We start from the raw sequence: 13,529 nt of genomic DNA, 5'->3' as shown, positions 1-13,529 counted from the left end.
TATTCAAAACAGGAATGTCCAATTGGAGATGGTGGTGTCATGGTGATGTCATTAGACTTAGTAATCTAAAGACTCAAGATAAAGCTCTTGAGGATATTGGTTCAGTTCCCATCATGGCAACTCATGGAATACACATTCAGCTAATAATTCTGGAATTGAAAACTAATGTAAATAGGGACTGTGAAACTGTCATTGATCATTATTAAATCCCTCTGATTCATTCAAAACCTTTATGGAAAAAGGGGTGGGTGGTGAGGAGAGTGCTTGTTCATGACCCAAAACTTCAACATGGAGTCTTTTACTGTGAAGGGGCTGTTGTGCTCCACATGGTTCTGGCCAATCAGAAAACCCTACTACATTCACCCCCTTTTAAAAAGTATATTGGGAAGATTTGCAGATTAAGGATCAAATGATTTGGACTGTTATGACATGTGGTTCATGACCATGGCATCATTAAGGCATACTGGAACCTGGAGCTTTTGGCTCAGGGGTAGGGACATTACCACTATGCCATAAAAGAATATCAATATCATTTGAAGAAATGAGGTGAGGAAAGAATTAAAACACTTATTTGCATATTATGTAAGACAACTTTCCATATTCATATGAAGAGACTGTGTTACAACAATAAGGTTTTTTTGAATCTATTTTCAGTTTAAATAAAACACAAAGTCCTCTACAGCAGAGTTTTAAGTATGAGAAGTTTTTTTTGATTATAAAGCATCATTTAAATGCAAGTGATATCGTTATATAATGTCATAGAGGCAACACATCAATCAATGCAAGGATATCAGGATTTTCAGCACAGACATTTTTAAATGCATTTTGTTTGAGGAAGTTTTTTTCCTCAGAGATGTTACAGAAGAGAGCCTTAAGCCCAGCTGCAATGTATGACATTTATTATTATCAGGAAGAAATTAACAGAAATGACAAGGGCCACATTGGATTTATTGCTTAAAACACTTCATGTACATCTCTTGCAGGATGCAGCTTCAAATTAACAATAACCAGCCCCGCTCCTTGACAGTCCAGCAATAACCAGCATTTGCTAATACTTGTACTTTGTACCTAGAGTCATCAAACATGAGTCTTATATCACACAGTGTGTTTCAGGTCAAGTCTTGCAGTATTTTATAATTTGCTAACAGATAAAATAAATAAAACCAAATCATAAAACTAACAGAACTAAAACAATGAAGTTCAAAATTATTTCTCTTCCTTCTGGTTCACAACAAATGTATTTGTTCAGTCTCTACCATTTAACGGCTAACAAATCAATTGACAAAAGAGCAACATAAGACATTATCCTTGTAATACATCAAGGAGAGTAGAAAATGCAAAATCCTACCAGATTTTCGAGCTTGGATCATCTCACCAACATGAAATTCATGCTCACTGGTAAGAAGAAGATTTACTTTTAAGACTAAAAGGGCATTCCAGGAGTATTATTGAGTTGCAGGGTGAAATTTCTTGGAGGCACTCATGCCATTGGGCAATTAGTTTTGCCTGCAGTTGCGGTTTTGGTCCCCAACGTCACCTCAAGGACACCCTGCCTTTGAACAGGGTAAGGGGCTGGGGGCATGTTTTAATCAGGGACAGTCATTCTCAAAACAGGGGTCCATTGCACAGCCAGGGGGTGCAAACAGGAGGAACAGCAAACTCCTCCCCCTACACCAACACCCTTCGCCGCCTCACCAAAAGCTACCAACATTCTCCTGACAACCTTACCTTCCAGCCATTTAAGGACCTCAACTGACCTAAGAGTGGACAGCGTGCCTATCACCTCCCCTACCAATTAAAACAGGTAAACAATCAGCATGGCACTCCTTGACGTAGCACTCAATTCTACCTTCATCTCATTTCAGGCAGTGGGAGCAAAACATTCTTTCTCCTTTTAAAATCATCCTTTTTGTATGATGATTTTTGTATAATAAGCAAGATGCGCACCAAGACTCATTTTGGAACATACTGCTATCTTTTACTGAGATTACCACTTCGTTTGAAAGGCAAGTTAACACACCTCAGGAGGGAATGCCTGGTGTAGTACTGAAGTAATTCAGAACAGAAGGTCCCAGCTTTATCTGATAAATTTGCAGAAATTGTGTCAGCTCCCATATGTAAGCTCTACTATTTCACCCCTTAACTGACTCGGTACTCCCACCTGCTTATTTGATACCAATATTTCATGGATTATTATTTCTTCTAGCCAACAGCTGGAAGCCCAAAGCCAAGTTTCTTGAGCCCCCACCACAAATACATGTCCTTGTCACCACTTCCATCTGTCTCTCAACAATGGACTCTGATGAATCCGAACATTCAAAATTTCAACATCTTATTTTACACTTGGCTGAGCTTCCAGGTGGTGGTGAAGAACTGGTCATGATTCTCACTTGTGATTACTTGTCAGCACTCACTATCCAGGTTTACACGTGAAGAACAGTCACAGAGGCCAAACATTGAAGAACTTCCCACACACATCCCAGCAAATGGTAGAAGCTTTAATAAAAATAGGGAGAAAATACCAAAAACGTTGAGGGACTATTCATTAATTTTGAAGCAGTTTTCTCTTTCACAACAAATCAAACTTTGGAAAAAACAAATCACAAACTATGGTGAATGCATTTGTCTTAAATAAGTGTTCCACCTATATAATTCAATCTTACGGTCCATTAGTAGAGAATCTAATCATCTTACCTCTATATTCAACAACAACATCATTGAACCTGCAAATATTGAGAAGTACAAAATAGAAACATAATTGGCACCAGCCACAGAAATAAGGGTGGCTACTTGAGCAGGTCAGACGCTGGGATTCACTTCCTGGTGTCCAAAGCCTATCCACTATCTTCAAGTAATGCATTTATTGTCCATCCTTCGTTACCCTTCAGAAGATGGTGGTGAATGTTGCACTCCATGTGCTGTGGGTTGACCCAGTGACATTTCCAAGTTAGAATGGTGAGTGGCTTGGAGGGGAACCTGAAGGTCATTGATGAAGCAGCTGAAGATGGTTGGAGATTAGATACTACCCAGAGGAACTCCTGCAGAGATGTCCAGGAGCTGAGATGATTGACCTCCAACAACCACAACCATCTTCCAATGTGCTATGTATGATTCCAATCAGTGGACAGTTTGCCTCCTGATATCCATTGATTCCAGTTTGCCTAGGGTAGGGGGTTGGGTTACTCTTCGGAAGGTTGATGTGGACTTGTTAGGCCAAAAGGGCCAGTTTCCACATGGTAGGGATTCTATGAACCGTTCAGGTCTTCAGAACATCACATCTAGATGCATCACATCTTGCCTTCATTCAACATTCATTAATGTGTCTCTGAGCAGTGAGACTGGACAAAGAAAATCTCATGGAATTTTCTCCTCTGTATCCAAGGGGTACTGATGTCAATTGCAGAGTATCAACTGTAATCCATTGCCCATCAGATTTCTCAATACAAATGCAAATCAATGCTGAAACCTTCTGTTCTTTGTGGCTCAGTCTACACCAGGGAGTGCATTTACAAACTGAGCAACCTAAAGAAATCTTTGGGGTTAACTTTAACTTTGGGTGATACTGCAAAATAAACAATATTGAATTGGCCTTCCGGCAGATTTCCTGCTTTTATTTCCATTAATTTCAACAAATAAAAAATGAGAATGATGTATAATGGAAGGACAAAGGATTTTGTCTATTATCACCATAAGCTGATGTTAGCATTACCCAACAGTCACCATAGTTGGCTGACTAAGATTCAGAATGTTCTGCTCACCAATCTACATTAAAGGAACATATTTATTCAATAATTATTGAACCAGCTGCATAAAAATGCTTCCAAAGATATCAATGGACACAAATGGTACACAGAAGAAAATACGTACGGAGACTCAAACACCCCCCTCAGGTATCAGGGAGCATATTTTTGTTTCAAAAGGATAATTCAAAGGAAAACTGACTAATCATCAAGAAAAATCAGTTTTAAAACCTTTAAAGAAGTCAGAAATACAAACACACCTTAAAAGGAAGAGTACTGATTAGTAAAAGCAGATTGTGTTCAGTTCTCTGTCCCAACCTCGCACACCCCATCTCAGATTGGATTAGTTCCACAACATCGAGATTTCATGGCACTGTTATGGCCATCTGTCAGGGTTAAACACAGCAGCCATCACATAAAAAATGAGGTCAAGTCAGAGCCCTGTCAGCACTGTATATCTTTCAGTGTGCTTGGTCAATTGTTCATACTCAAACATCTCTGCAGGTCTTCGCAAGCCACACACAGGATTCTTTCCATTGGTTGTAGCAAGTAAGTGGGAATTCAGAGCAGCTACAAACTCTCTTATAAAACTCAAGTACAATAATGAAGTCTCTAATTCCTACTGTGAGGATCACAACTACTAATTCAGAAATTGATACAACTAAGAGGAATCTGAGGTTCAAACAAAGACTTCGAGATCAGTTTTATGTTGCTGGTAATATTTCACAAGTTTTAGTATTCAGTAAATATTTGGTCTTCACATCCGTAAGCTTTTATTTTGTTTAGTGTTAATGTCAGAGGGTGTCAATAACAAATCACTGTATTTTTTTGCGAAAGGAAGGGTGAAGATGATTTACATTTACTTAAAAATCTTCTAATAAAGGAGATTTAAAGCACTGAACCTAAACTAAGTTTGGACCGAACAGCAGTCCTTTTCTTTAAACTAAGCCACTTTTGCTACACAGATGCATAAATCTCCAAGAGCGGAGAATGGAGGGGGCTCTGTCTCATCACTTGTATAGTAGTGCAGAAACAACATACATGCTCTTTCAGAACAGAGCCTTTGACTTTAAATTTTGTTTAATTTAGTTAAATCCCACTGTTTTAGCAGCTGGCACAGAATACAAGATGCAGGAGAAGGGCCTTAGGTGCTGACCTCTTGCTGTGAGCTTGCTGTAGATCTGGGAGTTCACTTCTTTGTCACGGACATAACATCGGATCTCTTCCACTGCCTCTCGAATGACTGTCACTGCCAAGACAAAACCCTGCAAACCAAAAATAAAAGATGCAAGTCAATAGATTCTGTGCTGGCAAACAGTTTTATTTCTGTGCTTTACCCTCACAAAACACAATGCCAGGAGCTTGTGTTTAACAAACTAAAATAAGATGTACACTGTAGTGATTGCCTCTGACATTGAGCAGTATGATTTAGCAATTCCTCATGAATAGTGGAGGATGAACGGTAGTATTTGGAGGGTAGGTGCATCACTACTACAGTAAAGACTGCACCTGACCAAGTACGATGCTGTAACAATCCATTTCATGTATTAAAGCAGGTTTTCAGAAGTCACCTTTGAAAAGTGCCTCTAAAGATCTTCTGATATTTAGTATTCACTGATATCTAGCATCCCTCCAGACAAAATGATCCCAGTTTTAATTCCTGATACATGATGATTTTTCGCTGCAGCAATAGTTCATGTGCTATAGTCACAGCACCAAGGCAAGGGAGGGTGTAACCATTCTTCCAAGTTTCCCATTCCTGTTTACTATGGAAATTGGGCAGGACCTGTCAGATTCAGTTGTGACCTTTTCCATGGTTGAATAACTTGACAACTCTTACTAGCTGAACTCAGAAAAAATGGGCCACTTGAATACAATACTAGTGGGCTGCTGACAATAACGGAATTGTACCTCAGTCACGTTCACCACCCCCCCCCCCCCCCCCCCCCATCCAGAAAGTGAGAGGTGATATTGATGAAAATTGGTTTCAGAATAGGTAACACCCAAGAATGTTTTCAGACAAACACAACATGAATTTTCTGCCAACGTCTTGACTTTGTTGAGTAGAATAGAATGCCTAAAATCTTGGAATCACTGAAGATGTAGTTGATGTTTGTGATGAAGGGACTGCAAGGTCTTTCTTGGTTGATGAGCTAAGATGAAGGGTTTGAGTTACAAGAAGAGACTGAATAGGCTGAGACTTTTTTTTCCTCTGGAGTGTTAGAGGCTGACGGGCAACCTTACAGAGGTTTATAAAATCGTGAGGGGCGTAGACAAGGTGAATAGCCAGGGTCTTTTTCCCAGGGTAAGGGAATTCAAAACTAGAAGGCATAGATTTAAGGTGAGAGGGGAAAGATTTAAAAATGACCTAAGAGGCAATCTTTTCATCCAGAGGGTGATGCATGAATGGAATGAGCTGCCAGAGGAAGTGGTAGAGCAAGTACAATTGCAGCATTTTAAAAAACATTTGGACAGATACACAAATAGGAAAGGTTTAGAGAGATACGAGCCAAATGCAGGAAAAATGGGACTAGTTCATTTTAGGATGCTCGGTCGGCATAGACAAGTTACACCAAAGGGTCTGTTTCCATGCTGTAGGACTCTAAATGGCCTTTTATATCTATAAGTGTATGCATCAGCAATAGAGACACTACCTCTAACTTTAGTGCCACGAAATTAGGGATGGACACAACTAACTAGTAATCCTATTGTAAAAGGTAAATGCGTGAAGTTAGGTGGTCAGGTGGGGTTGTGATGTTCCCTCCCCAGGTGAACTGTATGTACTCAGTACTATAAGGATAAATATGACAAGTAGCTACAGTGTCTTCCAGCCAATATATAAAATAACATTTCCAGGAGAGGAATGTGGATGAAGAAAAAAAAACAGGAAAATAAATACTTAGCACAGTTGGAGACTAGTGCTTGAATGCTACATACTTAAACTCTTGTGTTTGATGTATAAATTAAGCCTGTGTCTAATCAATAACTCCTGAACTGGGTCTGCACTGGAGTATTGGATTCCATTCCAGAATGGCAGAGACAAATTTCAAACCGAGCCAAAACTATCTGAACTCAACTCCAAATCTGACTAATTACGTTCTGCCAATTCTCAGCTGTTGGATGGAACACAGAATCTTGGGGATGGAGACACTTAAAATACCAGTCTGGCCCATCTCTCATTCATCAGGCAGCTGCAGAAAACCACAAGGCTATTAGCAGCATTGGCTATTTCTCCTCTTGGCTGAAGAATAGTAACAAGTGCTACTATAACTGAACAGAAGCAGGGAGGGATGACGAGCCTTGTTTCAAACAATAAAAGGATTAGCTGTCTGGCTTAGGAAGACCACCATAGCCATCCAAAAAACAATTAATTCCACTGAAGTTGCACACGAGTCAGTTTACATGTCCCCACCACATGGCCCCACCTCTCTGTCAGAAATTTTGTTATAAAAGCATCGGTAAAATTGAACATCTTTTTCATAAAAGATAAAGTAACATCACATTAGGTTTCCTGTGACCACCACCACTCACCTCCAGATATTACAGTGCAAGGGAAAAATAAAATGATGACAATTCAGACACTCTGCTCGTACAAAGTAGGACATATCTTCAGCAGTTGAAAAATGTCGTGCTGGGAAAACACAGCAGGCCAGGCAGCATCCAAGAAGCATGAGAATTGACGTTTCGGACACAAGCCCTTCATCAGGAAGGGCAGAGGAGATGACCTGGGGGGTGCAGTGAGAGAGGGACTCACTGAGATCCTTGTAAAAGGGAGGAGGAGAGCTTCTTCAAGGTAGGCATCCTTGCAAGAGGATTCGCAGTAGGTTAAGATCAACTAGGAGAAAGTGAGGACTGCAGATGCTGGAGTAAGAGAGTTGAAAAATGTGATGCTGGAAAAACACAGCAGGCCAAGGAGCAGGAGAATCGACGTTTCGGGCACAAGCCCTTCTTCAGGAGATCAACCTGCCCACCCACAAAGTTAATACCTGACCCAGGTAATTTTCCAACCCCAGGGCTATGGAGGGTCTTCAAGTTTTGTTGGGGAAGTAACCTAGAGAGGGCACAATACCCTTATGTCAGTAGAAAATATACTTTCAAAATGCTGAAGCATATTGGAAGTGTAGTAGGCACATTGACCATTTAAATTCTCTCTCTGGAACTTAAACTCATGCTGATCACGTGGGAGCAACAAGCTTGTTAATCAACAAACATTGCTATGGTGCAACAATTAGCAAATATGGAAATGCCTCATCCCCCTCGCCCCATTTTCTAACTCTTAATGAAAGCTGATGAATTATGACAGCTTCCAATTACACAGCTAGGAAGCTATTAATAATAAATTACTGATTCTATATGAAATAACATCACTGCAATTCCTGAAATCTCCTTGAATATGTACTCTTAGTTGTGCAATGAAATTTCCTTCAACTGCAGGCATTTGTTACTGAATTTTCTTCTAAATTGATTTATTTCTCTTTATATTTGAATTCGATTTTTAGGAGTCTGGCTCCATTCATAATTTTTTTAAAAAAAAGATTTCACACTTTCCTTTGAGAAAATGAATTATCCACCCCATCAGCTGCGCTCATTTGTGCACAGCTGTATGAGTTAATCAACCAAGTGGCAAAATCAACATTTTCCAAGTTGAGACTGGAGCTGACTCTGTTGATTTAACTATCTATTCTTTCAGGTGGGACTAAGGAGAATCAGATCATTAAAAAGGTAAGCTGTTTTGTCAGTGTTTAAACTCTACTCTGTCCCACATGTGGCATCCCAATTCTCTTGAAGAAGCTAACAAAATTACACAGAGAGAAAAAGAGAACGGCGAAGAAAGCAAGCAAATGGATTCATGACTTCAAAGCACATGTATTTACCAACTGAAAAACAACATAACTCTAAGTGATTTATTTCTTTCCCAGCAACAGGAATTGCTTGAACAAAAAGAATATTAAATTGTCCCTTTGTCAATGAATCAGTTAACTGTTAGATTAAGTCATCTCAATTGGTGTAAGAATAAATACCCAGAGTGCAGTGCAGATTTCAACACTAATTTCCTTCTGCATTCTCCTGATGAAACAGAAGGAATCTTAGAATCCTTACAGTGCAGATAGAGGCCATTTGACCTATACCGACCCTCTGAATAGCATCCCACCTAGACTCTCACATTCCCCCCTATCCCTGGAACTCTGCATTTCTCATGGTTAATCCAGCCTGCACATCCCTGGACACTATGGACAATTTAGCATCGCCAATCCAGCTACCTGCACATCTTTAGACTGTGGGAGGAAACCACAGGAAACCCAGATAGACACAGGGAGAATCCCTGTATACAATTTGCACAAACACACGAGGTTGGAATCGAACCCAGCTCCCTGGCACAGTGACGCAGCAGTGCTAACCACTGAGCCACAGTGTTGCCCAGACAAAATAGACTGTCGTCAGGTGGGAAACACTTGCATAAAAGTTGGTACTCTAGCAGTATCTCAGGCAACTGGCCATGAACCAAATGAGCCAACACAATTGGTATTAACTGGATATTCAACTGTGGAGATGTCAAAACCAACTTCATTGATCAAACATCTGTATATATGCATGCACACATAAATTGTTTAGCAGCATCATTGAAATGCAATCAATAGCCAAACCACAAATGTTATCTGTTCCTTAAGCACAGCAATATTAAGGCAAATTGTGGAAACCCAACAGAGATCAAATAACTCAGGACATACTCGGGTTTTCAAATGGATCAGTAGAACTTCGAACATTTTATAATCCTATCAGGGTAAATCCAGTTGTCTTGTGCTTTGAATATCAATATGAGGAACACAAACAACGTGTTATCTTGCATATCTCACAACAAATCCACATTAGGTAAAAGTTAGGGAAGCCTGTTCTTCAAAAGTAAAGCAAAATGATTACATAAATATATTTAGCATAATCACAAAAATCATACAATTCTAGTTATGGTCTGCCAGAGTGCCAAGCATCTGTTGAAGAAAGTTCCAGAAACTTAGGTATCATTATATGGTGTAGAAAAAGAACTGGACCTCTGACCAACACAAATTTATGTAGGAGGTTGAGGGGTGATCATACAGAGGTTTATAAAATCATGACAGGCATAGTAAAGCGAATACCAAGAGTCTTTTGCCCCGGGTGTGGGAGGTCAAAACTAGGAGGCATATTTTTAAGGTGAGAGCAGAAAGATTTAAAAAAAAGGATGTGAGGTGCAACTTTTTTTTTACATAGTTTGTGCATGGAATGAACTTTCAGAGGAAGTGGTGGATGCAGGTACTGTTACAACATTTAAAAGACATTTGGATAAGTATATGAATAGGAAAGGTTTGGAGAGATATGGGCCAAATGCAGGCAAGTGGTACTAGGTTGCTTTGGGAACATGGTTGGTATGAACTGGTTGGACCAAAGTAGGCACACTGGCCATTTAAGTTCTCCATGCTGTATGACTCTATGATTATGATTCCATAAGTAGAATCTGCAGCATATACAGTATCAATTATAACTCTTTGAACAAATACAAAAAAAAAGTTATAAAAATATCAGCTGCTGAGCAACAATATGATAGGAAGCATATCCAAGTGAACTGTGCTAACATATAAGCTAGACAATAGATTGTTCAACTACTATATGCGCAAAATCCCTTCTCCATAAAGTTAATGCCAACCAACAAAGAGTATTTGGCAGGCTTACTAACCCAACAAACTCCAGAGTGCAGATGTTCTGGTAAAATGTTTATCATTACAGTTTGATTCATACACAGCAAATATTGACTGGGCTAACTGTCAAGATAAAGGGTCTACACATAAATATATTTAATATAAATGCATGATATGCAGTTACAACAATGACCATTTAAATATATGACTTAACTAGTTAAATTTAATAAGATACATTGCATTTGTAATACAACAACTCAAATTAAAACTTTTAACCGGAATTGACTGATAAGGCAGCAAGTCAAACATCAGGATTACTTGAACACATCAATTTCCATGTCTCATTGTAAAAGTTCAAGGCCAACTCCTGCTTGACCCCTGCTGGGACGAGACTGGTGGGTAAGATTGCATAACAATAACGAATCACTGGTAATCCATAGAAATGCACCCCAATATAAGATTAGTGATTAGAAGGTGAATGTGTTCTGAGTTTGAGCCAACACCAAAATGGAAAGAAGTAGTGAAACTCGAAGACTTCAAGAAATCCTCCTGCCTCTCTTGGCCAACGAGAAAACCATCACACTTATTTTGACAACCTTTTGGCTACAATAGGTTTCATATGTCAATTATATGGCTCAGCATTAAAATAATGTTAGAATCTGAATTAGGTCACTGTATCCCAATTTTTGCATCTACAACGAACATTGGTGACAACCCGGGCTGGAAGATCAACTGTGTCCCAAACTAGACCCCTGAAACGATGCAGAATGTAAATAAAGCAAGAAACTCAAGTAGCATGTTGTCATAATTTTAATCCATTCTCTATAAACTTTGATTAAAGTTTAGGTTAATTTAACTGCAATACTGTATTCAAATAACCTGCTTCATTTTTTTTAAACCTTTGGAACAATAGGATAACGTCAGATGATGAATGGTGGACTTACCAATGGAGCCCAATATGTATACAGGGCGCCAAGTCGCAAATCTGGTACAAACTGGGAACACGCCAACAGCAGGAAGTAAAGATTAAAGAAATACTTAAACTGGTTAAAAAGTACCTAAAACAAGAGAGAGAGACAGAAAAAAATGCATTGGATTCTAAACGAAAGAATGAGTTTCGTATACTGAAGAACAAGTCAATTTCAAAACAACATAACATACAAAACTGTTTTATTATAATGTGTTTGATTAATTATCCTCAACTTTCTTTGACCTCAAAAATGATCTTTCAATAACACCTTAGGAGAAAGTATTGAAACTATACACTCTCCCCAAGGATGGAATTAACAGGAATATTTGATGTGGAGCAAATATTCTGTTTTTGGTACATGTGGTAAATTGCATGCAAATTGTAATTGAAATAGTTTGCTTTCTTTATAATTCAACTTTATTCTCAAAGATCTTTACATAATCACAGTTTTTTTTTTAAACCAGCATAAACAGGCAGCAGTAATAAAATATAATTGCTTTCCTTTCCTTGCATTATGAAACTGCAGGGAGGAGAAAGTGAGGACTGCAGATGCTGGAGATCAGAGTCAAGAGTGTGGTGCTGGAAAAGCACAGCATGACAGGCAGCATCTGAGGAGCAGAAGAATCAATGATTCACAAGCTTCATTCCTGATGAAGGGCTTATGCCCGAAACATCGATTCTCCTGCTCCTCAGATGCTGCCTGACCTGCTGTGCTTTTCCAGCACCACACTCAAATATGAAACTGCACTCTGGTACTTAAGAATTGTAACCTGATATGGTTTATTTGATGGATCGGAAAACAAGTACTTGGTCCACCACTCGAATGACCTGTTTTTAAAATTACGAAAATGACTTTAATGCTGTACTTTAATGCTTTAATCCAATATTTGACAACTTTTGTAAAGGAACTACAGGTGCCAGTCAAACCCACCAGCTTGACTGGAAATGTTCCTGCACCCTGTCCAACATGGGGAGGGAGGAGAAGTATGGGAAAGCAAAACTGTGGGGTTGGGGCCCTCTGACTGCACAGGGGACCCAGAAATGTGACAGCCTTTCCATTCACCGACAAGCAGGCTGCACGGTTAAAAGTTGCCAGGTCACATATTGGAGTGTAGGCCTCTCTCACCAGATGTTAAAAACATGACAGGGGCAATCAGGCCAGTAATTGTCATATCGCTGATGGCACTCTACTCTAATTTACTGACTCATCGTTCTATTTTCTCAGTCACACATGACCCCAAAAATTCAATTCCATAGATTAAATTAGATGGTACAAATAACAGGGGAAAAAAGTTGACACACTTTAATGGAGTTCTTCAAGTCTACTTCAAATTAGATTTAGAGTTTTAAGTTCAGGTTAAAGATTTTTCTCTTCTTATACTTTGGTCCTGTCCTCCCTTGGAATTCTTAGCTCATGGTTTAAGCACAGCTGCATAGGCCTTTTTCCATTTATTTCATAGGATGTGTGCATCACTGGCAAGGCCAGCATTTATTGCTAATCCCTAAATACCCTTGAACTGAGTGGATGCTAGACATTTCAATGGGTAGTTCAGAGTCACCCACATTCCCATGGGATTGGGATTTCCTATTAGCCAAGCTGGGCAAGGATGGCAAATTTCTTTCCCTGAAGGTCATCAGTGAATCAGTTAATTTTCATCAAGGATGACTGTCATCATGGTCACCAGATTTATTAATTTAATTTAGATTCTATGACATGATTTGAACCCATGTCCCCTGAGCATTATTATAAATCCACTGACATTACCCTTAAGTTACAGGCACCTGGAAGTGGATGCACATGGTTATTGTCAATGGGGCATGCCATGAGGTGTTAGAAACTGATAAGAAGCCAGCAGTAAGCTGGAAATCCAGGAAACCATTATTAATATGTTGTCAGAAATTATTGCCATCTTGTTTCTATCCAGCAGCTCGAGGAATGGGGAATCTGAATATCAATAAGATGAGGTCATGTAATAATGAGAACGTTAACGTGTTGTTAACAGGCCTCTTGCTGCTCACTACTGAGAATCAAATCTTGTTGTTTAGCACTTGGTTGAAAAATGGGGACGTTTTGCTCTTGCCATTGGGAAGCACTTGCTGGCCATCTCTCACAATTCTCACATATTTCTCACCAGTGTAATGATACTG

General features: G+C 39.3%; 1 protein-coding gene across 1 annotated transcript in view; it reads right to left on the bottom strand.

The window, feature by feature from the left end:
* atp9a (ATPase phospholipid transporting 9A) overlaps nucleotides 1-13,529 on the bottom strand; it is a 183,651-nt gene that overhangs the window by 133,422 nt on the left and 36,700 nt on the right. The window contains exons 3-4 of the mRNA XM_072556529.1: nucleotides 11,356-11,469; nucleotides 4,897-5,005 (exon numbers count right to left, since the gene is read on the bottom strand). Of these exons, the coding sequence (XP_072412630.1) occupies nucleotides 4,897-5,005; nucleotides 11,356-11,469 (223 nt within the window). The remainder of the gene's footprint in view (nucleotides 1-4,896; nucleotides 5,006-11,355; nucleotides 11,470-13,529) is intronic.

The sequence above is a fragment of the Chiloscyllium punctatum genome, chromosome 37 (assembly GCF_047496795.1).
Source record: "Chiloscyllium punctatum isolate Juve2018m chromosome 37, sChiPun1.3, whole genome shotgun sequence".
Taxonomy (NCBI): domain Eukaryota; kingdom Metazoa; phylum Chordata; class Chondrichthyes; order Orectolobiformes; family Hemiscylliidae; genus Chiloscyllium; species Chiloscyllium punctatum.
Note: the sequence above shows the minus strand (reverse complement) of the source record. Positions and strands in the feature narration are given on the sequence as shown.